Source organism: Lissotriton helveticus, chromosome 6, assembly GCF_964261635.1.
Source record: "Lissotriton helveticus chromosome 6, aLisHel1.1, whole genome shotgun sequence".
Lineage (NCBI taxonomy): Eukaryota > Metazoa > Chordata > Amphibia > Caudata > Salamandridae > Lissotriton > Lissotriton helveticus.
In genome coordinates, this window is record NC_136067.1 from 2,118,958,318 (window position 1) to 2,118,982,185 (window position 23,868).

Sequence of the window (23,868 nt, forward strand, 5' to 3'; positions counted from 1 at the left end):
CGCGCGGTGCCTTCCGCTTTGTGTATGCAAATGCATGCATGCATTGTTAGCATTGTGGCGGGCGGTGCTGAGAGCACCACCCGCCACAATGTTAACAATGCAGGATGCGCCCGCCACTGTGGCGGGCGCATCCTAATACCCCCCATGGGACCCCCGCCCATATGACTAAGTCAGCCCGTCATCTTAATGACCCCCATAGACTGTGGAATGCATATGTTACAATCAACAGGCATTTAAGGGTGGATTGGTACTTTGCTGTATTAAAGCCTGTAGACAGGTATTCAGCTATAAAGAATGCCAAATTACATTTGTAGGGATGCTTTTCTTGTTGGTTACAGCCTCTGACAAACCCCAGGAGGACACGGTTACACTGTAATAATTCTTGCTAGTATCTCTTCTCAACTGTGTGCCATAATCTTGTATTAAAAACATTAAATAATAAAGACATCATCTATATATTAACCTGTATCAGACAGCTGCATGGATGGGATCACTGACAAAATATCGAAGGTCAAAAAATCGACCTACAAAAATATCGGAGCAATAATATTGATGTCATGAATATCGACATCCTATCTACAACATGGTAAGTCAAAAATATCAAGAAAAAAATATTGTTGTCAAAAATATCCTTATAAAAAATATCGTTTTTTTAATTAGAAAAAATATGTAAAATAAACAAATTACTTATAAATATAATAAACATAGTTAAAATATTTTATATTTAAAATTAATAAGTAATATATATATATATATATATATATATATAATTTAATAAAAAATGAATTAAACATACATGATATATAATATATACATAATAATCAGTTTTAATAATTATTTTAATAACTTATAAATAATTAAAAAATATGATGAATTACAAATGCATCTATACACATAAATGATAACACTAATACAAATTAAATAATTATGTAAAACATTTTTTTTAAATTACTTTTAATATTTTTAAAATTATTTATATACATTAGCTAAAAAACTACAAAAAATATTAAATAACAGAGAGAATAAAACTACTATTCCAACTCCAGAAAAAACAACAGTAAGGAAAATGTTGGATAGTGTAGGGGTAAAAATTACTATTCCCACTCCAGAGAGTGCAACAGTAGAGAAAGTGTTGGATAGCGTAGGGGTAAAAATTACTATTCCCACCCCAAAGAGTACAACAGTAGAGAAAGTGTTGGATAGCGTAGGGGTAAAAAATACTGTTCCAACTCCAGAGAGTACAACAGTAGGGAAAGTGTTGGATAGCGTAGGGGTAAAAATTACTATTCCCACTCCAGAGAGTGCAAAAGCAGGGAAAGTGTTGGATACCGTAGGAGTAAAAATTACTATTTCAACTCCAGAGAGTGTAACAGAAGGTCAAGTGTTGGATAACAGTATAGAGGGAGAGAGAGGGTTTGGATAAGGGTCTGGAAGAATTGGCGCTCTGCGGGTAACTAAAGGTAGGTGTTCGTAGATATTGAATGTTCGATGCAGACAGGTCAGGGGAACAAACCCAGCAAAAAACAGCCCCTGCTAAGATAGAGAGACGTGTCTAATTCTGACAAATGCAAAGAGTGTCCTGTGCACACGATTTTCTAGAAATCTGGTCCTCAAGTGAGAACTCACGAAAGTTTTGAAACGTTCAATATATGATTTCAGAGTCCATTTTCATAGAGTAAGTGTATTTAATGGTGCAGTTTTGATCAGTACATACAAGAAAAGATAGCCGACACGTGTTTCGTCACACCGTGTTGTGGCTGTGACTATTCAGGGCTGGGAAGGACATAACGTGTGTATGGATTAGAAAACGTGTAAATTTCAATAGTGACTTAAGAGAGCGGAAATGGAACACCTAGAACTGGTGGATACCCTATTTAGTGGAAAGACAACGTAATAAGTGACTGGGAGTACAGAGTCAACATAGGCCCGAATTGTGTTGTTACATGGTGGATTAAAACAAAAGAAGGAAAACATCCTAATCTAGCAGTTTCTAATAATTAATGTCAAATACAAATATTTATGCGGTTGCTGGATCTGGGAGAGGACTAATAGGCAATTCTTACACATTACTGTATAAAGGCGCGGCTGTAGCAAAAGGGCGCTAATACGGTGTGGACATGAGGAACATCAGAAAACATGAGCAGTATGGTGTGCATGTTTCTAAATAGAGATTTATAGAAACCATGTATGAATTTATAGTGATGTTCAAGGAGGAATGGTGCAGTACCTAAAAGAAGACAAGGGACAGACTAGATGCATAGTATGTAATTCAGACGTGACAACATGATAATTGGAGATCGTAGTTCCCCGAGGGTTCTAGTTGTAGGAGGCATTTAAGAGAAAACAAAATCATGTTGTCTAGCTGCGCGGTAGGACTCATATTCAAAATAAACTACTAGAATAGGGGTCAGCTATTGGGTCTCATTTAGAGCAGCGTGTAAGGGTACATTGACGTTTACTCTCGGTGATCACGGCAAAATAAAAAACGGCACGTTGTGCAAAGCCACGTTTATGTTGTTATCATGCTTTAGCTGAAATAACCTTTGCTCCAAGTCTTAGCATGAAATAACATTCTCGAGGGCCTAAAATTCACATCGAATTAAAACGTACAAAACTGTAATGCACGGAGTGAAAAGCACAATGAAAAGGAGCGAAATGAAACGGGTGGGAAAAGCAGAAACAGCAAAACTTCCGCGTTAGGGACAGCGTGACAGGAATAAAAAGGCCACATGTGGGAAAACAGATGTGGGAAAAGGAGAAAGACGCTGCTCTAAATGAAACCTATTCTAGTAGTTTATTTTGAATATGAGTCCTACCGCGCAGCTAGACATCATGATTTTGTTTTCTCTTAGATGCCGCCTACAACTAGAACCCTTGGGGAACTACGATCTCCAATTATCATGTTGTCACGTCTGAATTGTATACTATGCATCTAGTCTGTCCTTTGTCTTCTTTTAGGTACCGCACCATTCCTCTTCGAACATCACTATAAATTCATACATGGTTTCTATAAATCTCTATTTAGAAACATGTGCACCATACTAATCATGTTTTCTGATGTTCCTCATGTCCACACCGTATTAGCGCCCTTTTGCTACAGCCGCGCCTTTATACAGTAATGTGTAAGAATTGCCTATTAGTCCTCTCCCAGATCCAGCAACCGCATAAATATTTGTATTTGACATTACTTATTAGAAACTGCTAGATTAGGATGTTTCCCTTCTTTTGGTTTAATCCACCATGTCACAACACAATTCGGGCCTATGTTGACTCTGTACTCCCAGTCACTTATTACGTTGTCTCTCCACTAAATAGGGTATCCACCAGTTCTAGGTGTTCCATTTCTGCTCACTTAAGTCACTATTGAAATTTCCACGTTTTCTAATCCATACACACATTATGTCCTTCCCAGCCCTGAAGAGTCACAGCCACAACACGGTGTGACGAAACACGTGTCGGCTATCTTTTCTTGTATGTACGGATCAAGGCTGCACCATTAAATACACTTACTCTATGAAAATGGACTCTGTAATCATATATTGAACGTTTCAAAACTTTTGTGAGTTCTCACTTGAGGACAAGATTTCTAGAAAATCGTGTGTACAGGACACTCTTTTCAAGTGTAGGATAACGTAGGGGTAAAAATTACTATTCCAACTCCAGAGAGTGCAACAGCAGGGAAAGTGTGGATAGCGTAGGGGTAAAAATTACTATTCCAACGCCAGAGAGTGCAACAGTAGGGAAAGTTTGGATAACGTAGGGGTAAAAATTACTATTCCCACTCCTGAGAGCGCAACGGTAGGGAAAGTGTTGGATAGCGTAGAAGTTAAAAATAACATACTTATAAATAAATTAATACTTAAAAATAATTAATTAATTATTAAATACATCTAAACTATTTACAAATACCAATAAATAATTATTAAAAGCATAATTACCAATGAAAAATTAATTAACAATAAGTTAATAATAAATTCCAGTTAATATTAATTAAAAACATTAAGTGACAATTAATAATTACTTATTAATATATAAATTAAAATATCAATAAATAATATTTAGTAATATTTAATTAATGATTAAACAACAATACATTAATTTTCATAACCAACAAATTATACTTTTACATAATTACCAATTCATTATTAATATCCCAAAAATGAATTATCAATACCCAACTATAAATGTAATAATTACTTAATTACATAGCAATTACTTTACACATTATTCTCCTATAAATGCACAACACACTCCAGTAATAAAACAATACACTTAACATGATTATCAAATAATCAATTAATACAAATTATTCACCAATTAATAATTAATTACCAATAATATAATTATCAATACCAATTAAAGAAAATAAATTATTACTTTATTACATTTAAATTACTTCCCACCGTATTCCCCTATAAACCCACAACACGCTACAGAACTTACACACAAACATTTATTACAAATAATTTATAATTCCTGAAAATTATTAATTAATTTAGTATGATTAAATTACTTCCCACCCTATTCCCCTATAAACCCACAACCCGCTACGGTACTAAAATACAAAATTAACTTAAAATAACATTGAAAAAATAAATAACACATACATATTAAATACAAAATAATATACATAACAATCATATAAATATCAATATTAGTAACATCAATATTAGTAACATCGATATTAGTAACATCAATATATTTGATATCAGTATTACTAACTTCGATATAACTTACATCAATATTAAAAAAACAATATTAGTTATCTTTGATATTCTGTCCCTTCGATATTAAAACAATCAATATTACTTACCTTCTATATTCTGCCCCTTCGATATTATGATCTCGATATTATTGGAGGTCGATATTTTAGTTTCGATATTTTGGCTGCTCACCGCATGAAGGGACTTCGGCTCCACTCTGTCCTGCACTGGCCTGTCTGAGGGCCATTAATCATTCAGTCTGAATGTCATTGGCTCGTTTGCCCTGCAAATGATGGCATTTTCTAATCTCATGTATACACCCAACCAAAAATGAGTGCATTTCAGTATCAGGGCTGGTTGGTCAGTGCTTTCGTTTTCAACTTTCTCTTTTTATAGTTCCCCCTTCATTTCTTTGCTTCTCCTCTTTTTATTTGAATGTTTCTTACGAGGATACTACAGCTCTCTAGGCATTGCTTGCTTGCTGCTTCTTTCATCTGCAGTGCGCCGCATTCCACATGGCCATTTCCTCTAAACTAGTAGACCATTATGCAATGCCGTTTTCCGTAGTGTACCAATGTGTTACCATGCCAAGATGGCCGACAAGTTGGAGGTAAATGTGGTGGCCATGCTTGAACTTTGAAACAATTATACACTATTAACAATACCATTGCAAGAAGGGCATCCACTGCTTTGTTTAGTTTTGTTTTTGCAAACATAAGTCAAATGTATTTTGAAGGCAGCATGTTTTATTTTTCTATTTGCACACCTTTAATTATTTTTGCACCTGTTGTTGAGTTTGTGTGTGTTTTGATGCGGTTGTGCCAGAGGGTGAACGCAAGGATGAGTCAGTGGAATGATGAATGGATTCACGAGTGCAAGGGTAAGTGAGCGAGTGCGTCTACAGTGACTTACTGAGTGTCTATACCCATCAGTGACACAAGATTTACTGAGTGTTCACGCAATGCACGACAGCAAGCAAACTTACTGGACTGCATGAGCTGCTGAGAGCAGAACTGCAGCACATCTACAAAGCAGGGAGCAATTCTGGTCTTTGTAGGCCCCTTGTGCAGTAATACAAAGGTATCTGCATTGTGGTCTGCAAAGCATTATGCAGGAGAGGGTCCCTTCTTCTCAAACCACAGCACACATGAAAAGTGGAAAAGGCAAGGAGAATAAATAAAGGCTTCTACCTGTTTTACTAGCCTCACTTAGGCGCATGATTGTGGTGCAAATCCATGTCTAAAAGTCTTTGTAGATACAAATCTACGTCAAAGACCCAGGGTGTTATCCAAGAGAAGGCTGGCACCCCGCCCATGGACCCCCTCCCTGACTCAGAGAAATGGAAGGCAGCCGATTGCACTGCATTATGTCACTTTTTGCTAATAACGCAAATTGCCATTAGCGCCGGTTTGTAAACCCCAAATAGGATTTCATGTCAGATAAACCTGATGGAAAAACCTTTGTAAATCTGGCTCTGATTTACAGATCACAGGGATGTCATCAGCTAGCGCTTGGTTTTCTCAGCCTTATTACTAGTAGGAGAGGTGTGGCGCAGCGGCCAGAGTGGCTGACTCCAGAGCATGGGGCTCACGGTACGATCCCGGGTGCCGGTGGCAGCTCAGCACCGTGTGACACTGAACAATAGCTCACTTAATCTCCCCAACGGCCAGAGCGCCTAGAAACCCTTAAGGGCGATATGTTCACGCTTTACAAATAGGAATTATTATTATTATTATTATTATTATTATTATTATTATTATTATTATTATTATTACTGAGTAAAAAAGGCTCAGAAGAGAGCCCGGAATGGTAGGCACACCGCACAATCATTACAATCAAGTTACAGCCTTTTTCTACTTACTCCAGTTTCTGTATTCTGCATTCTGGGTGCTTCATTCCTTCACACAGCAGGATAGCGCCTATGTCTTCGATGCCGTTACCTGTCAGGTGGAGCTCCATGAGAGACCGGTTGGTACTAATAGCAGATGAAAGATAGCCACAGCAGGAGTGCGAGAGGCCGCTGTGGCACAACCTGTGGGGGACAGATACACAGCACTGTAAAGGTGGCCAGTGGTCCCTGTGATATATCTTTTACAGCTCTGCACGGCACACCCACAAAAAGAGACAGTGTCAGGAAAACTGTGCACACATGACCATTGAGCAGGGAAAAGTGTGCAGGAAATGTACAGAGAGGAGGAGAAAATGAAAGCTCTGTGGGTCTTACACCAAAGAAGAGATGTCCTCGAGAAAGACCAGAGGTGCACACGCTCTTCCTTCCTTCACATCTGGAACTGCACTGTGCAATAGAGAGTTTAAAAGTCTATTCTTGTGAATTACAGACACTGTCATCTTCAGTTTTCTTTTTAAATGTCTGATCTTTGTACATCCATCACTCATTCACATATCAAACACTGATCCTCTAGTCCTGAAAGTTGATTGATAATCCTTGTTTGATATTCCCTGGTTAGAAATTGGTTCACAGTAATAAAATGTTTCTTTTATAAAATTAAAAGAAAGCTAAATGGGTTGGTAAGTGTTTAAAAGAGATGTACCCAGAGACCCAGAGGGGATGAAACATAGCAAGCCTCTAACCCTAATTAGCATACATTTAATAATACCAAGGTTCTACACAGCACTTTGAGAAGTGGCAAACAGAAGCCAATTAAACAATAACTTCTATTTAGTCTATTTTCTCTCAATGACATTGATGGCACAGTGAGAGGAACCTCTAAATAAGACAGAAGGTCACGTGCTGATCCAGACTTCGAGATGGTGATACCAGTGACTGACACAAGTGGAGTGAACACACATTGTGAGAGTTGTGATTCACTGTAAGAAAACAAGGCTTCTTGAAGATTCCCCCCACCCCCACGTTTTACCCCTGTTTGGATTACTAGATGCTGGGTTTTGACTCTGACAGTGCACTGAAGCCTGCAAACCTCTTTTTAAAACTGAGGTAAGTAATTGGCAACCCCAATTGACAAAGACCATACCTCCCTTATATGTCCCTGGTGAGTGGTACTTGTGGCACCCAGGGCACGCGTGTTATAGGGGTCCCAGGGCTTGCAACCCTGATTGTGCCACTCTGAGTGACCGAAGTAAACTACAGACAGCAGGCCTGCCATTGTGGGCAGCCGGAACAGTGCCATCTGCTCCATTACGACTTTGTCATCACCATATGTGGCAAAGTCACTGCACTGCTTTTAGTACATGTCAGTCACCCCTAAAGAAGGCCGCCTGAGCCCATGATGATGGTGTAGACTGTAAGCACAAGTTAATATTTCTTTATAGTGCCTTTACTATTCAAGTACACTATAAGTGATAGGCAGTTGTTGGACTTGGCCCTTCTGGCAGGTTCACCCCTGAACATTTTGTTACCTAATTATAGTGATTTCTGGTCTTTGCGCACTTTGACACTGTGTCCGAGTGTAAAGTGCGTGCGCTCTCTGAGTGCATGTGTGAGATTGGCTTGCCCTCCCATAGGAATGCATGGGGGATATGTGTGTCCATGGTAGTTCCTGATGTGTGGGGAGTGCAGGGTCGAGTTTGGTATGTGCGGACTCGTGTGATTAAATGCTGCGCGATGATGTGCGCGGATTTATTGTGTCTAGTGTGGAAGTGCCACTTCTAGAAGTTGGCCTGTCTGTGCAGTGAATATTATTTGGTTGTCTGGCTTGTGATTGGCTGGAGCTGGCTGGTGTGCCTGGCTCCAGGAGCCAGGATGGGTCTGCCCCGGTGGTGAATGGGGAGATCTGCATGTTGATGGCAGGGAGGGGCTGCACCTGGGACCTGAATAGGGTTGGGCCTTCCTAAACACAATGCTGGCTCCGCCCCCTGTGGTGCGACTGATGTCCCTAGCCTTCCTGTGAGTGGGAAGAGGGGCTGAGCACAACAAAGTGCTCCAAAACCAGTTGCATCTGTTTTTTCCCTAACCCTGTGCTACCAGACAAAGGATTTGGGTGTATAAAAAGAGGCTGTGACCTCATGTAAAATGTTCTTGTGCTCAACTTGAATCTACCAGGGGCGTGCTGCTGCTGGGGCCCAAGGGAAGGGTTGCCTCCCTGGGCCCTGCCCAGCCCCTGGATGCCTGGAGTTCTTGATGGATCCTAACAGGATGGGGCTTGCTGCTATTGGGCCCAGGAGGGACCGCCATGGGGGCTGTCTCCTTGTTGGAGTGCCCTGTGTGCTGGCCCCTGGGCCCTGCATTGCCCCTCCTAATGCCCAGGACCTCTGGGACCCCTCTTTACTTTAGGGGGATCCTTCTTTGGGGGCTTTGGTATCGTTGTGCCCCAGCGCCTGGTAGGCGCTTTATTTTGCGTTTATTGGCAGAGCGCTGTCGTGTTCACTGGGGGGGGGAGTGCTCCTGCCCTTTTTTTGGCCCTTGCGGGTGCCCACCCCGCTTATGTAATTATTTAAGAGTGCCACCACTTTTTAAATGCGCCTTAATGGGTGCCCACCCCGTTTCTACCTTTATTTTGGACTTCGAGGGTGCCCACCCCTCGATATTGCCCCCGATAAATCACCGCCGCAGCCGCAGGCAAAACCGGAAGCACGCGCGCAAGCCGACAGACCACGCACGCAACCTGGGCTTCATCCTGGACTCCTCCCTCTCCATGACCAGACAAGTCAACGCCGTCTCCTCTTCATGCTTTCACACCCTCCGCATGCTCCGCAAGATCTTCCGATGGATCCCGATCGAAACCAGGAAGACGGTCACCCAGGCCCTCGTCACCAGCCGGCTGGACTAGGAAACACCCTCTACGCCGTAACCACAGCCAAGCTACGGAAAAGACTACAACGCATCCAGAACGCCTCCGCCCGACTCATCCTAGACATCCCTCGATGCAGCCACATTTCCGGCCACCTGAGGAGCCTGCACTGGCTCCCCGTCAACAAGAGGATCACGTTCAGGTTCCTCACCCACGCACACCAGTCTCTCCACAACCTGGGCCCAAAGTACCTCAATGACCGCCTGACCTTCCACACGCCCACCCGCCAGCTACGATCCGCTAGCCTCGCCCTCGCCGCCGTACCACGCATCCGAAGAGCCACCGCTGGAGGCAGATCCTTCTCCTACCTGGCGGCCAAGACATGGAACTCCCTCCCCATCCACCTTCGGCTGACCCAGGACCACCTCGCCTTCAGGAGACAACTCAAGACCTGGCTGTTCGAGCAGTAGCAGCCCCCTTCCCCCAAGCGCCTTGAGACCCTTCCGGGTGAGTAGCGCGCTATACAAGTGATATGATTGATTGATTGATTGAAGTCAGACAGCTTTGTGCCTGACAGTAGGCGGGACTTCCAGGTTGTCGAAGGAAGTCCCGCCCCCGCCTTACTGGGTGTGACCAAAATCCCGCCGCAGGAAGCAGTGTGAGAGTTGCGGGGCTCCCATGAGCGAGGGGGAGCCCCGGAGGAAGAATCTGCCCAGAGCCTCACCGGCTCCATTTAAAAGTCCCGGGTCCCGAGAGGGGGCCCGGGTGAAGAAGAAGGCGGGGCTCTCGCACGGAGAGAGAGCCCGCCTTCACTGCCGACCGGAGGAGCCCCCTGCCAGAGACTAGCCCTGTGAGTGTTAAAGGGCTGGGGGGAAGGACCGGTATGCCTAAAGGTGCCTGGAATGCACGGGGACAGAGAGAGTGCTTCTGGGCGGCCCGGCCTTACAGTGGGCCGTTCCAACAGTGGGGCAGGTTTTCTTTACGAGCCCGGTGTGGCTCCAACCCAGGCCATATTTGTTTGAAGGAGCCTAGGTGGCTCCCCCCGCCACACACAGAAGCCTGTGCTGAGCCCTGCGGCTCCAACCTGGGGCCCATTTGTTTCAGAGCCTAGAGGGCTCCCAAAATGCACCAGTTATTCTAGAGCCAGATGGCTTCAACCTGTGAGGGCACATTTGAGCTCCAGAGCCTAAAAGGGCTCCAACGGGTGCAGCATTGGTTCCTGAGCCTAGATGACTCACCCGCCTCGCAGCCTGTGTCCTAGAGCCTAGAGGGCTCCAAACCTGTGGCGCAGTTTTGTTCCTAAGGGCCAGTGAGAGCCCATGCCGCAGTGTGTCATTTCCAGCTGCCCAGCAAGTAGTGGGCAATAGCACCGTTTAGGTTCTTTCTTTCTAGGGACATGTCTTTAGACTCAGGAGTGAGTCGTACTCCTTCACCCCTACTTTGGCCTTCCACAGCTGCACACACTTAGTGTCAGCTGTAGCGTTTAGGTCCTGTTCATTGGTCTCAGCTGCCCAGCAAGGAGTGGGCAGCTGCTACGTTTAGGTTTTTGCACAGTGGCGCAGCCTGGACCTTAATGTGATTTATGTACTACTTTTTGGGTGTTAGGAAATGTACTGTGTGTAGTATGTTTTGCACACCCTGTCTTGATACCTCTAGATGTGATAGGAGGTTGTTTTACCCTATTAGGTTGATGTTAGGGAGATTGTACTTCCCTGTGTGATTTCCGCCCCTAGTGTAAGGTTTTACTTAGGTGGTGAGGGTCTAATGAAGTTAGGCTGTTGCAAGTGCAGTGATTATCAGTGTTTACTGACTGTATGTTCTATGACCTATTTTTACGTGTATGCTTTAGTTCACCTTTACCAAGTTCACTTTGTGATGATCCTGACAGTGGTCCATGTGGCCCTGTCTGGTGTACATATTCCCTTGTAAATATTGCCCATCCCAGTTGGCACAATGTACACCCTGTGATTAATATTCTGATAATATAACCTTGTGTGGAGTTCCTTTTATGGGGGGCCTGGGATGTTGTTACTGGTGGGTGCGTGCGCAAATGCTTTACACATTGCCTCCGGGATCAGCCTTACTGCTCGTGTCATGTTGCCAAGGGGGTGAGCAGGGGTTATCTTTAGAGTGTGTCTCCCTTGCCCTAACTAGAGTGGTGGTTTCTGCCTGACTTTGGCGCAAGCCTCAGCCAACCAGAAATCCCATTTCTAAGAATTATATTTATATGCCAGGACATAGCTGAGAGAAAATGTTATTGCTAAACATATTAAAACAGATTGCACATGCATGCACACACACACATATATGCACATGTGCACACACACACACACAAACACACATACATGCACACACACACACACTCATTCTTAGGTGCACACCCACCCACACACATATGTTCATGCACGCACATGCATGCACACACATACGTGTACACACATGCAACTTTCATTAACAATTTCATCTGGGCACAGTCCCATGTTATTTTGTAGAAGAGGTCAGGTGGGTCAGGATCCACAGATGTGCAATGATGTCTACAGATGTGCAGTGATGTTCACAGAGGTGCAGTGCTGTCTACAGGCATGTAAAGATCTCCACAAATGTGCAATGATACCCACAGACGTGCAGTGATGTCCACAGATCTTCAGTGATGTCCACAGACATGAGGTGATATCTGCCCACAGAGTGCAATGATTTTCACAGAAGTGCAGTGATGTACGTCCACAGATGTGCAATGATGTACATCCACAGATGCGCATTGATGTCCATAGGTCTGCAGTGATGTCCACAGACATGCAGTGATGTCCACAGACACACAGTGATGTCCATGGATGGGCAGGTATGTCCACAAACAAGCAGTGATGTCCACAGATGTGCAGTGAAGGCCACAGACACACAGTGATATCCACAGATGGGCATGTATGTCAACAGACAAGCAGCGATGTCGACAGATGTGTAGTGATGTCCAGACACACAGTGGTAGCCACAGACTTGCAGTGATGTCCACAGATGGGCAATGATATCCACAGATGTGCAGTGATGTCCACAGATCTGCAGTGATATCCGCAGATGTGCAGTGATGTCCACAGATGGGCAGTGATGTCCATAGATAAGCACGGATGTCCACAGATCTACAGTGAAGCCCACAGGCAAGCAGTGATGTCCATAGATGTGCAATGAAGGCCACAGACACCCAGTGATGGCCACAGATGTGTAGTGATATCCACAGAAACACAGTGATTTCCACAGATTTTCAGTGATGTCCACAGACACACAGTGATGTCCACAGATGTGCAGGTATGTCCACAGACAAGCAGTGATTTCCACAGATGTGCAGTGAAGGCCACAGACACACAGTGATATCCACAGATGTTCAGGTATGTCAACAGACCTACAGTGATGTCTACAGATGTGCAGTAAAGGCCATAAACACACAGTGATATCCGCAGAAGTGCAGTGATGTGCACAGAAATGCAATGATGTCCATAGATCTGTAGTGATGTCAGCAGATCTGCAGTGATGTCCACAGATGTGCAGTGAAGGCCACAGACACACAGTGATGTCCACAGATGTGCAGGTATGTCCACAGACAAACAGAGATGTCCATAGATGTGCAATGATGCCCCCAGATGTGCAGTGATGTCCACAGATGTGCAGTGATGTCCAAATATGTGGAATGGTGTCCACAGATGTGCAATGATGCCCCCAGATGTGCAGTGATGTCCATAGATGCACAGTGATGTCCACAGACATGCAGTGATGTCCACTGATGGACAATGTTTTCCACAGATGTGCAGTCATGTCCACACATGTGCAGGGATGTCCACAGATGTGCAGTGATGTCCACACACATGCAATAATGCACACATATGTGCAATGATTTCTACAGATGTGCAGTGATGTCCTCAGATGTGCAGTGATGTCCACAGATGTGTAGCGATGTCCACAGATGTGCAATGATGCCCACAGATGAGGAGTTATGTCCACAGATCTACAGTGATGTCCACAGATATGCAGAGAAGGCCACTGACACACAGTGATGTCCACAGATCTGCAGTGATGTCCACAGATCTGCATGGATGTCCAAAGATGTGCAGTAATGTCCACAGTAATGCAGTGATGTCCATAGACCTGCAGTGGTGTCCAAACACACACAGTCATGTCCACAGACATGCAGGTTTGTCCACAGACAGCAGTGATGTCCACAGATTTGCAGTGATGTCCAAATATTTGCAATTATGCCCCCAGTTGTGCAGTGATGTCCACAGATGTAGAGTGATGTCCAAATATGTGGAATGATGTTCACATATGTGCTGTGAAGTCCACAGATGCACAGTGATGTCCACAGACATGCAGTGATGTACACTGATGCACAGTGTTTTCCACAGATGTGCAGTGATGTCCACAGATGAGCAGTGATGTCCACAGATGCGTAGTATTGTCCAGAGATGTGCAGTGATGTCCATAGATGTGGAATGATGTCCACAGATGTTCAATGATGTCCACAGATATGCAGTGATGTCCGTAGATGCACAATGATGTCCCAAGATGTGGAGTGATATCTATAGATGTGCAATGATGTCTACAAACAAGTAGTGATATCAACAGAGGTGCAACAATGCACACATACGTGCAGTGATGTCCACAGATGTGCAGTGATGTTCACAGATGTGCAGTGATGTCCACAGATGTGCAATGATGCCACGGATGAGGAATTATGTCCACAGATCTACAGTGATGTCCACAGATGTGCAGTGAAGGCCACAGACACACAGCGATGTCCACAGATGTGCAGTGATGTCCACAGAAATACAGTGATGTCCATAGACATGCAGTGATGTCCACAGACACACAGTGATGTCCACAGATGTGCAGTGATATCCACAGACAAGCAGTGATGTCCACAGAAGTACATTGATGTCCGCAGAAATGCAGTGAAGCCCACAGATCTGCAGTGATGTCCACAGATCTGCAGTGATGTCCATAGATCTGCAGTGATGTCCACAGACACACTGTGATGTCCACAGACATGCAGGTATGTCCACAGACAAGAAGTGATGTCCACAGATGTGCAGTGAAGGCCACAGACACACAGTGACATCCACAGATGTGCCGGTATGTCCACAGATCTGCAGTGGTGTCCACAGACATGCAGTGATGTCCACAGATATTCAGTGATGTCCACAGAAATGCAGTGATGTCCACAGATCTGCAGTAATGTCCACAGATCTGCAGTGATGTCCACAGATGTGCAGTGATGTCCACAGATGTGCAGTGATGTCCACAGATGTGCAGTGATGTCCACAGAAATGCATTGATGTCCACATATCTGCAGTGATGTCCACAGACACATAGTGATGTCCACAGATGTGCAGGTATGTCCACAGACAAGCAGTGATGTCCACAGATCTGCAGTGATATCCACAGATCTGCAGTGATGTCCACAGATCTGCAGTAATGTCCACAGATCTGCAGTGATGTCCACAGATGTGCAGTGATGTCCACAGATGTGCAGTGATGTCCACAGATGTGCAGTGATGTCCACAGAAATGCATTGATGTCCACATATCTGCAGTGATGTCCACAGACACATAGTGATGTCCTCAGACGTGCAGGTATGTCCACAGACAAGCAGTGATGTCCACAGATGTGCAGTGAAGGCCACAGACGCACAGTGATGTCCACAGATGTGCAGTGATGTCCACAGAAACACAGTGATGTCCATAGATCTGCAGTGGTGTCCACATACATGCAGGGATGTCCACAGATCTGCAGTGATGTTTACAGATCGACAGTGATGTCCTCGGATCTGCAGTGAAGGCCACAGACACAGAGTGATGTCCACAGATGTGCAGTGATGTCCAAAGATGTGGAATAATGTCCACAGATGTGCTTTGATGTCCACAGATGCACAGTGATGTCCACAGACATGCAGTGATGTCCACTGATACCACAGTGTTTCCAAAGATGCGCAGTAATGCCTACAGATGTGCAGTGATGTCCACAGATGTGCAGTAAGGCCTGCAGATGTGCAGTGATGTCCACAGATGTGCAGTGAAGTTCACAGATGTGGAATGATGTTCACAGATGTGCAGTGATGTCCATAGATGTGGAATGATGTCCAAAGATGGGGAATGGTGTCCACAGATGTGCAATGATGTCCACAGATGTTCAAGATGTCCACAGATATGCAGTGATGTCCATAGATGCACAATGATGTCCACAGATGTGGAGTGATATCTATAGATGTGCAAAGATGTCCACAAACGAGCAGTGATATCAACAGAGGTGCAATAATGCACACATATGTGCAGTGATGTCCACAGATGTGCAGTGATGTTCACAGATGTGCAGTGATGTCCACAGATGTGTAATGATGCCACGGATGAGGAGTTATGTCCACAGATCTACAGTGATGTCCACAGATGTGCAGTGAAGGCCACAGACACACAGTGATGTCCACAGATGTGCAGTGATGTCCACAGAAATACAGTGATGTCCATAGACATGCAGTGATGTCCACAGACACACAGTGATGTTCACAGATGTGCAGTGATGTCCACAGACAAGCAGCGATGTCCACAGAAGTACATTGATGTCCGCAGAAATGCAGTGATGCCCACAGATGTGCAGTGATGTCCACAGATCTGTAGTGATGTCCACAGATGTGCTGTGAAGTCCACAGATGCACAGTGATGTCCACAGACATGCAGTGATGTCCACTGATGCACAGTGTGTTCCACAGATGTGCAGTGATGTCCACAGATGACCAGTGATGTCCACAGATGTGTAGTATTGTCCAGAGATGTGCAGTGATGTCCATAGATGTGGAATGATGTCCACAGATGGGGAATGGTGTCCACAGATGTGCAATGATGTCCACAAATGTTCAATGATGTCCACAGATATGCAGTGATGTCCATAGATGCACAATGATGTCCACAGATGTGGAGTGATGTCCATAGATGTGCAATGATGTCCACAAACGAGCAGTGATATCAACAGAGGTGCAATAATGCACACATACGTGCAGTGATGTCCACAGATGTGCAGTGATGTCCACAGATGTGCAGTGATGTCCACAGATGTGCAATGATGCCACGGATGAGGAGTTATGTCCACAGATCTACAGTGCTGTCCACAGATGTGCAGTGAAGGCCACAGACACACAGTGATGTCCACAGAAGTGCAGTGATGTCCACAGAAATACTGTGATGTCCATAGACATGCAGTGATGTCCACAGACACACAGTGATGTCCACAGATGTGCAGTGATGTCCACAGACAAGCAGTGATGTCCACAGAAGTACAGTGATGTCCGCAGAAATGCAGTGATGCCCACAGATCTGCAGTGATGTCCAAAGATCTGCAGTGATGTCCATAGATCTGCAGTGATGCCCACAGACACACAGTGATGTCCACAGACATGCAGGTATGTCCACAGACAAGAAGTGATGTCCACAGATGTGCAGTGAAGGCCACAGACACACAGTGACATCCATCGATGTGCTGGTATGTCCACAGATCTGCAGTGGTGTCCACAGACATGCAGTGATGTCCACAGATATTCAGTGATGTCCATAGAAATGCAGTGATGTCCACAGATCTGCAGTAATGTCCTCAGATCTGCAGTGATGTCCACAGAAATGCAGTGATGTCCACAGATGTGCAGTGATGTCCACAGAAATGCATTGATGTTCACATATCTGCAGTGATGTCCACAGACACACAGTGATGTCCACAGACTTGCAGGTATGTCCACAGACAAGCAGTGATGTCTACAGATCTGCAGTGATGTCCACAGATCTGCAGTAATGTCCATAGATCTGCAGTGATGTCCACATACACACAGTGATGTCCACAGAAGTGCAGGTATGTCCACAGACAAGCAGTGATGTCCACAGATGTGCAGTGAAGGCCACAGAAACACAGTGATGTCCACGGATCTGCAGTGGTGTCCACATACATGCAGGGATGTCCACAGATCTGCAGTGATGTCTACAGATCTACAGTGATGTCCTCGGATCTGCAGTGAAGGCCACAGACACACAGTGATGTCCACAGATGTGCATTGATGTCCACAGAGCTGCAGTGATGTCCAAATATGTGGAATGATGTCCACAGATGTGCAATGATGCCCCCATATGTGCAGTGATGTCCATAGATGCACAGTGATGTCCACAGACATGCAGTGATGTCCACTGATGGACAATGTTTTCCACAGATGCGCAGTCATGTCCACACATGTGCAGTGATGTCCACAGATGTGCAGTGATGTTCACACACATGCAATAATGCACACATATGTGCAATGATTTCTACAGATGTGCAGTGATGTCCTCAGATGTGCAGTGATGTCCACAGATGTGCAGCGATGTCCACAGATGTGCAATGATGCCCACAGATGAGGAGTTATGTCCACAGATCTACAGTGATGTCCACAGATATGCAGAGAAGGTCACAGACACACAGTGATGTCCACAGATCTGCAGTGATGTCCACAGATCTGCATGTATGTCCACAGATGTGCAGTGATGTCCACAGTAATGCAGTGATGTCCATAGATCTGCAGTGGTGTCCACACACACACAGTGATGTCCACAGACATGCAGGTTTGTCCACAGACAGCAGGGGTGTTCACAGATTTGCAGTGATGTCCAAATATGTGCAATTATGCCCCCAGTTGTGCAGTGATGTCCACAGATATAGAGTGATGTCCAAATATGTGGAATGATGTCCACATATGTGCTGTAAAGTCCACAGATGCACAGTGATGTCCACAGACATGCAGTGATGTCCACTGATGCACAGTGTTTTCCACAGATGTGCAGTGATGTCCACAGATGAGCAGTGATGTCCACAGATGCGTAGTATTGTCCAGAGATGTGCAGTGATGTGCAGTGATGTCCATAGATGTGGAATGATGTCCACAGATGGGAAATGGTGTCCACAGATGTGCAATGATGCCCACAAATGTTCAATGATGTCCAAAGATATGCAGTGATGTCCATAGATGCACAATGATGTCCACAGATGTGGAGTGATATCTATAGATGTGCAATGATGTCTACAAACGAGCAGTGATATCAACAGAGGTGCAACAATGCACACATACGTGCAGTGATGTCCACAGATGTGCAGTGATGTTCACAGATGTGCAGTGATGTCCACAGATGTGCAATGATGCCACGGATGAGGAGTTATGTCCACAGATCTACAGTGATGTCCACAGATGTGCAGTGATGTCCACAGACACACAGTGATGTCCACAGATGTGCAGTGATATCCACAGACAAGCAGTGATGTCCACAGAAGTACCTTGATGTCCGCAGAAATGCAGTGATGCCCACAGATCTGCAGTGATGTCCACAGATCTGCACTGATGTCCATAGATCTGCAGTGATGTCCACAGACACACTGTGATGTCCACAGACATGCAGGTATGTCCACAGACAAGAAGTGATGTCCACAGATGTGCAGTGAAGGTCATAGACACAAAGTGACATCCATAGATGTGCCGGTATGTCCACAGATCTGCAGTGGTGTCCACAGACATGCAGTGATGTCCACAGATATTCAGTGATGTCCACAGAAATACAGTGATGTCCACAGATCTGCAGTGATGTCCACACACATGCAATAATGCACACATATGTGCAATGATTTCTACAGATGTGCAGTGATGTCCTCAGATGTGCAGTGATGTCCACAGATGTGCAGCGATGTCTACAGATGTGCAATGATGCCCACAGATGAGGAGTTATGTCCACAGATCTACAGTGATGTCCACAGATATGCAGAGAAGGCCACAGACACACAGTGATGTCCACAGATCTGCAGTGATGTCCACAGATCTGCATGGATGTCCACAGATGTGCAGTGATGTCCACAGTAATGCAGTGATGTCCATAGATCTGCAGTGGTGTCCACACAGAAACAGTGATGTCCACAGACATGCAGGTTTGTCCACAGACAGCAGTGATGTCCACAGATTTGCAGTGATGTCCAAATATGTGCAATTATGCCCCCAGTTGTGCAGTGATGTCCACAGATGTAGAGTGATGTCCAAATATGTGGAATGATGTCCACATATGTGCTGTGAAGTCCACAGATGCACAGTGATGTCCACAGACATGCAGTGATGTCCACTGATGCACAGTGTTTTCCACAGATGTGCAGTGATGTCCACAGATGAGCAGTGATGTCCACAGATGCGTAGTATTGTCCAGAGATGTGCAGTGATGTGCAGTGATGTCCATAGATGTGGAATGATGTCCACAGATGGGGAATGGTGTCCACAGATGTGCAATGATGCCCACAAATGTTCAATGATGTCCAAAGATATGCAGTGATGTCCATAGATGCACAATGATGTCCACAGATGTGGAGTGATATCTATAGATGTGCAATGGTGTCTACAAACGAGCAGTGATATCAACAGAGGTGCAACAATGCACACATACGTGCAGTGATGTCCACAGATGTGCAGTGATGTTCACAGATGTGCAGTGATGTCCACAGATGTGCCATGATGCCACGGATGAGGAGTTATGTCCACAGATCTACAGTGATGTCCACAGATGTGCAGTGAAGGCCACAGACACACAGTGATGTCCACAGATGTGCAGTGATGTCCACAGAAATACAGTGATGTCCATAGACATGCAGTGATGTCCACAGACACACAGTGATGTCCACAGATGTGCAGTGATATCCACAGACAAGCAGTGATGTCCACAGAAGTACCTTGATGTCCGCAGAAATGCAGTGATGCCCACAGATCTGCAGTGATGTCCACAGATCTGCACTGATGTCCATAGATCTGCAGTGATGTCCACAGACACACTGTGATGTCCACAGACATGCAGGTATGTCCACTGACAAGAAGTGATGTCCACAGATGTGCAGTGAAGGTCATAGACACACAGTGACATCCATAGATGTGCCGGTATGTCCACAGATCTGCAGTGGTGTCCACAGACATGCAGTGATGTCCACAGATATTCAGTGATGTCCACAGAAATGCAGTGATGTCCACAGATCTGCAGTAATGTCCACAGATCTGCAGTGATGTCCACAGATGTGCAGTGATGTCCACAGATGTGCAGTGATGTCCACAGAAATGCATTGATGTCCACATATCTGCAGTGATGTCCACAGACACATAGTGTTGTCCACAGATGTGCAGGTATGTCCACAGACAAGCAGTGATGTCCACAGATCTGCAGTGATGTCCACAGATCTGCAGTAATGTCCACAGATCTGCAGTGATGTCCACAGACACACAGTGATGTCCACAGACGTGCAGGTATGTCCACAGACAAGCAGTGATGTCCACAGATGTGCAGTGAAGGCCACAGACGCACAGTGATGTCCACAGATGTGCAGTGATGTCCACAGAAACACAGTGATGTCCACAGATCTGCAGTGGTGTCCACATACATGCAGGGATGTCCACAGATCTGCAGTGATGTCTACAGATCTACAGTGATGTCCTCGGATCTGCAGTGAAGGCCACAGACACACAGTGATGTCCACAGATGTGCAGTGATGTCCAAAGATGTGGAATAATGTCCACAGATGTGCTGTGATGTCCACAGATGCACAGTGATGTCCACAGACATGCAGTGATGTCCACTGATACCACAGTGTTTCCAAAGATGCGCAGTAATGCCTACAGATGTGCAGTGATGTCCACAGATGTGCAGTAAGGCCTGCAGATGTGCAGTGATGTCCACAGATTTGCAGTGAAGTTCACAGATGTGGAATGATGTTCACAGATGTGCAGTGATGTCCATAGATGTGGAATGATGTCCACAGATGGGGAATGGTGTCCACAGATGTGCAATGATGTCCACAGATGTTCAAGATGTCCACAGATATGCAGTGATGTCCATAGATGCACAATGATGTCCACAGATGTGGAGTGATATCTATAGATGTGCAATGATGTCCACAAACGAGCAGTGATATCAACAGAGGTGCAATAATGCACACATATGTGCAGTGATGTCCACAGATGTGCAGTGATGTTCACAGATGTGCAGTGATGTCCACAGATGTGCAATAATGCCACGGATGAGGAGTTATGTCCACAGATCCACAGTGATGTCCACAGATGTGCAGTGAAGGCCACAGACACACAGTGATGTCCACAGATGTGCAGTGATGTCCACAGAAATACAGTGATGTCCATAGACATGCAGTGATGTCCACAGACACACAGTGATGTCCACAGATGTGCAGTGATGTCCACAGACAAGCAGTGATGTCCACAGAAGTACATTGATGTCCGCAGAAATGCAGTGATGCCCACAGATGTGCAGTGATGTCCACAGATCTGCAGTGATGTCCACAGATGTGCTGTGAAGTCCACAGATGCACAGTGATGTCCACAGACATGCAGTGATGTCCACTGATGCATAGTGTGTTCCACAGATGTGCAGTGATGTCCACAGATGACCAGTGATGTCCACAGATGTGTAGTATTGTCCAGAGATGTGCAGTGATGTCCATAGATGTGGAATGATGTCCACAGATGGGGAATGGTGTCCACAGATGTGCAATGATGTCCACAAATGTTCAATGATGTCCACAGATATGCAGTGATGTCCATAGATGCACAATGAGGTCCACAGATGTGGAGTGATGTCTATAGATGTGCAATGATGTCCACAAACGAGCAGTGATATCAACAGAGGTGCAATAATGCACACATACGTGCAGTGATGTCCACAGATGTGCAGTGATGTCCACAGATGTGCAATGATGCCACGGATGAGGAGTTATGTCCACAGATCTACAGTGATGTCCACAGATGTGCAGTGAAGGCCACAGACACACAGTGATGTCCACAGAAGTGCAGTGATGTCCACAGAAATACTGTGATGTCCATAGACATGCAGTGATGTCCACAGACACACAGTGATGTCCACAGATGTGCAGTGATGTCCACAGACAAGCAGTGATGTCCACAGAAGTACAGTGATGTCCGCAGAAATGCAGTGATGCCCACAGATCTGCAGTGATGTCCAAAGATCTGCAGTGATGTCCATAGATCTGCAGTGATGTCCACAGACATACAGTGATGTCCACAGACATGCAGGTATGTCCACAGACAAGAAGTGATGTCCACAGATGTGCAGTGAAGGCCACAGACACACAGTGACATCCATCGATGTGCTGGTATGTCCACAGATCTGCAGTGGTGTCCACAGACATGCAGTGATGTCCACAGATATTCAGTGATGTCCATAGAAATGCAGTGATGTCCACAGATCTGCAGTAATGTCCACAGATCTGCAGTGATGTCCACAGATATGCAGTGATGTCCACAGATGTGCAGTGATGTCCACAGAAATGCATTGATGTTCACATATCTGCAGTGATGTCCACAGACACACAGTGATGTCCACAGACTTGCAGGTATGTCCACAGACAAGCAGTGATGTCTACAGATCTTCAGTGATGTCTACAGATCTGCAGTAATGTCCATAGATCTGCAGTGATGTCTACAGACACACAGTGATGTCCACAGAAGTGCAGGTATGTCCACAGACAAGCAGTGATGTCCACAGATGTGCAGTGAAGGCCACAGAAACACAGTGATGTCCACAGATCTGCAGTGGTGTCCACATACATGCAGGGATGTCCACAGATCTGCAGTGATGTCTACAGATCTACAGTGATGTCCTCGGATCTGCAGTGAAGGCCACAGACACACAGTGATGTCCACAGATGTGCATTGATGTCCACAGAGCTGCAGTGATGGCCACAAATCTGCAGTGATGTCCACAGACATACAGTGATGTCCACAGACGTGCAGGTATGTCTACAGACAAACAGTGATGTCCACAGATGTGCAGTGATGTCCAAAGATGTGGAATAATGTCCACATATGTGCTGTGATGTCCACAGATGCACAGTGATGTCCACAGACATGCAGTGATGTCCACTGATACGACAGTGTTTCCACGGATGCGCAGTGATGTCCACAGATGTGCAGTGATATCAAAAGATGCGTAATGATGTCCACAAATGTACAGTGATGTCCACAGATGTGCAGTAATGCCAACAGATGTGCAATGATGTAAATGTATTTGAGCTTATATAGCGCACAGCTACCCGCAAAGGGTTTCCCGGCGCTTGCTTAGGGAACCCGTCCTGGTATTCCCCTGTGAGATAACCCCGGCAGGGTATCCACAAGGTGAAAGTCAGGCATCCCGCCGCGAGGGGCCGTTGTGGAGATTAAGCAAGCTATTGCCCAGAGTCGCAGAGTGTGAACCCGTGAGTCGAGAAGGCACCGGAGCGAGAATTATCGAGTCCGTGGAATTTTTAGCCCAAGGCCCGCCGAGGCGGGGAATTGAACCCTGGTCCAGGGCCGATCTCAGCTTCCGGGTCTGCCGCCTCTAACCCCTGAGCCACACTTCTCCACCTCCACTTGTCCACAGATGTGC

The 23,868-nt window shown here is 45.4% G+C and overlaps 1 protein-coding gene across 3 annotated transcripts in view; it reads right to left on the reverse strand.

The window, feature by feature from the left end:
• The window catches only part of LOC144764091 (NACHT, LRR and PYD domains-containing protein 3-like), a 337,958-nt gene that overhangs the window by 48,410 nt on the left and 265,680 nt on the right, over window positions 1-23,868 (reverse strand). For 2 of the 3 annotated variants that reach the window (XM_078650248.1, XM_078650249.1), the window contains exon 11: window positions 6,565-6,735. The exons of the other annotated variant lie outside the window; for it this stretch is intronic. In XM_078650248.1, the coding sequence (XP_078506374.1) occupies window positions 6,565-6,735 (171 nt within the window). The remainder of the gene's footprint in view (window positions 1-6,564; window positions 6,736-23,868) is intronic. 3 annotated transcript variants of the gene reach the window in all.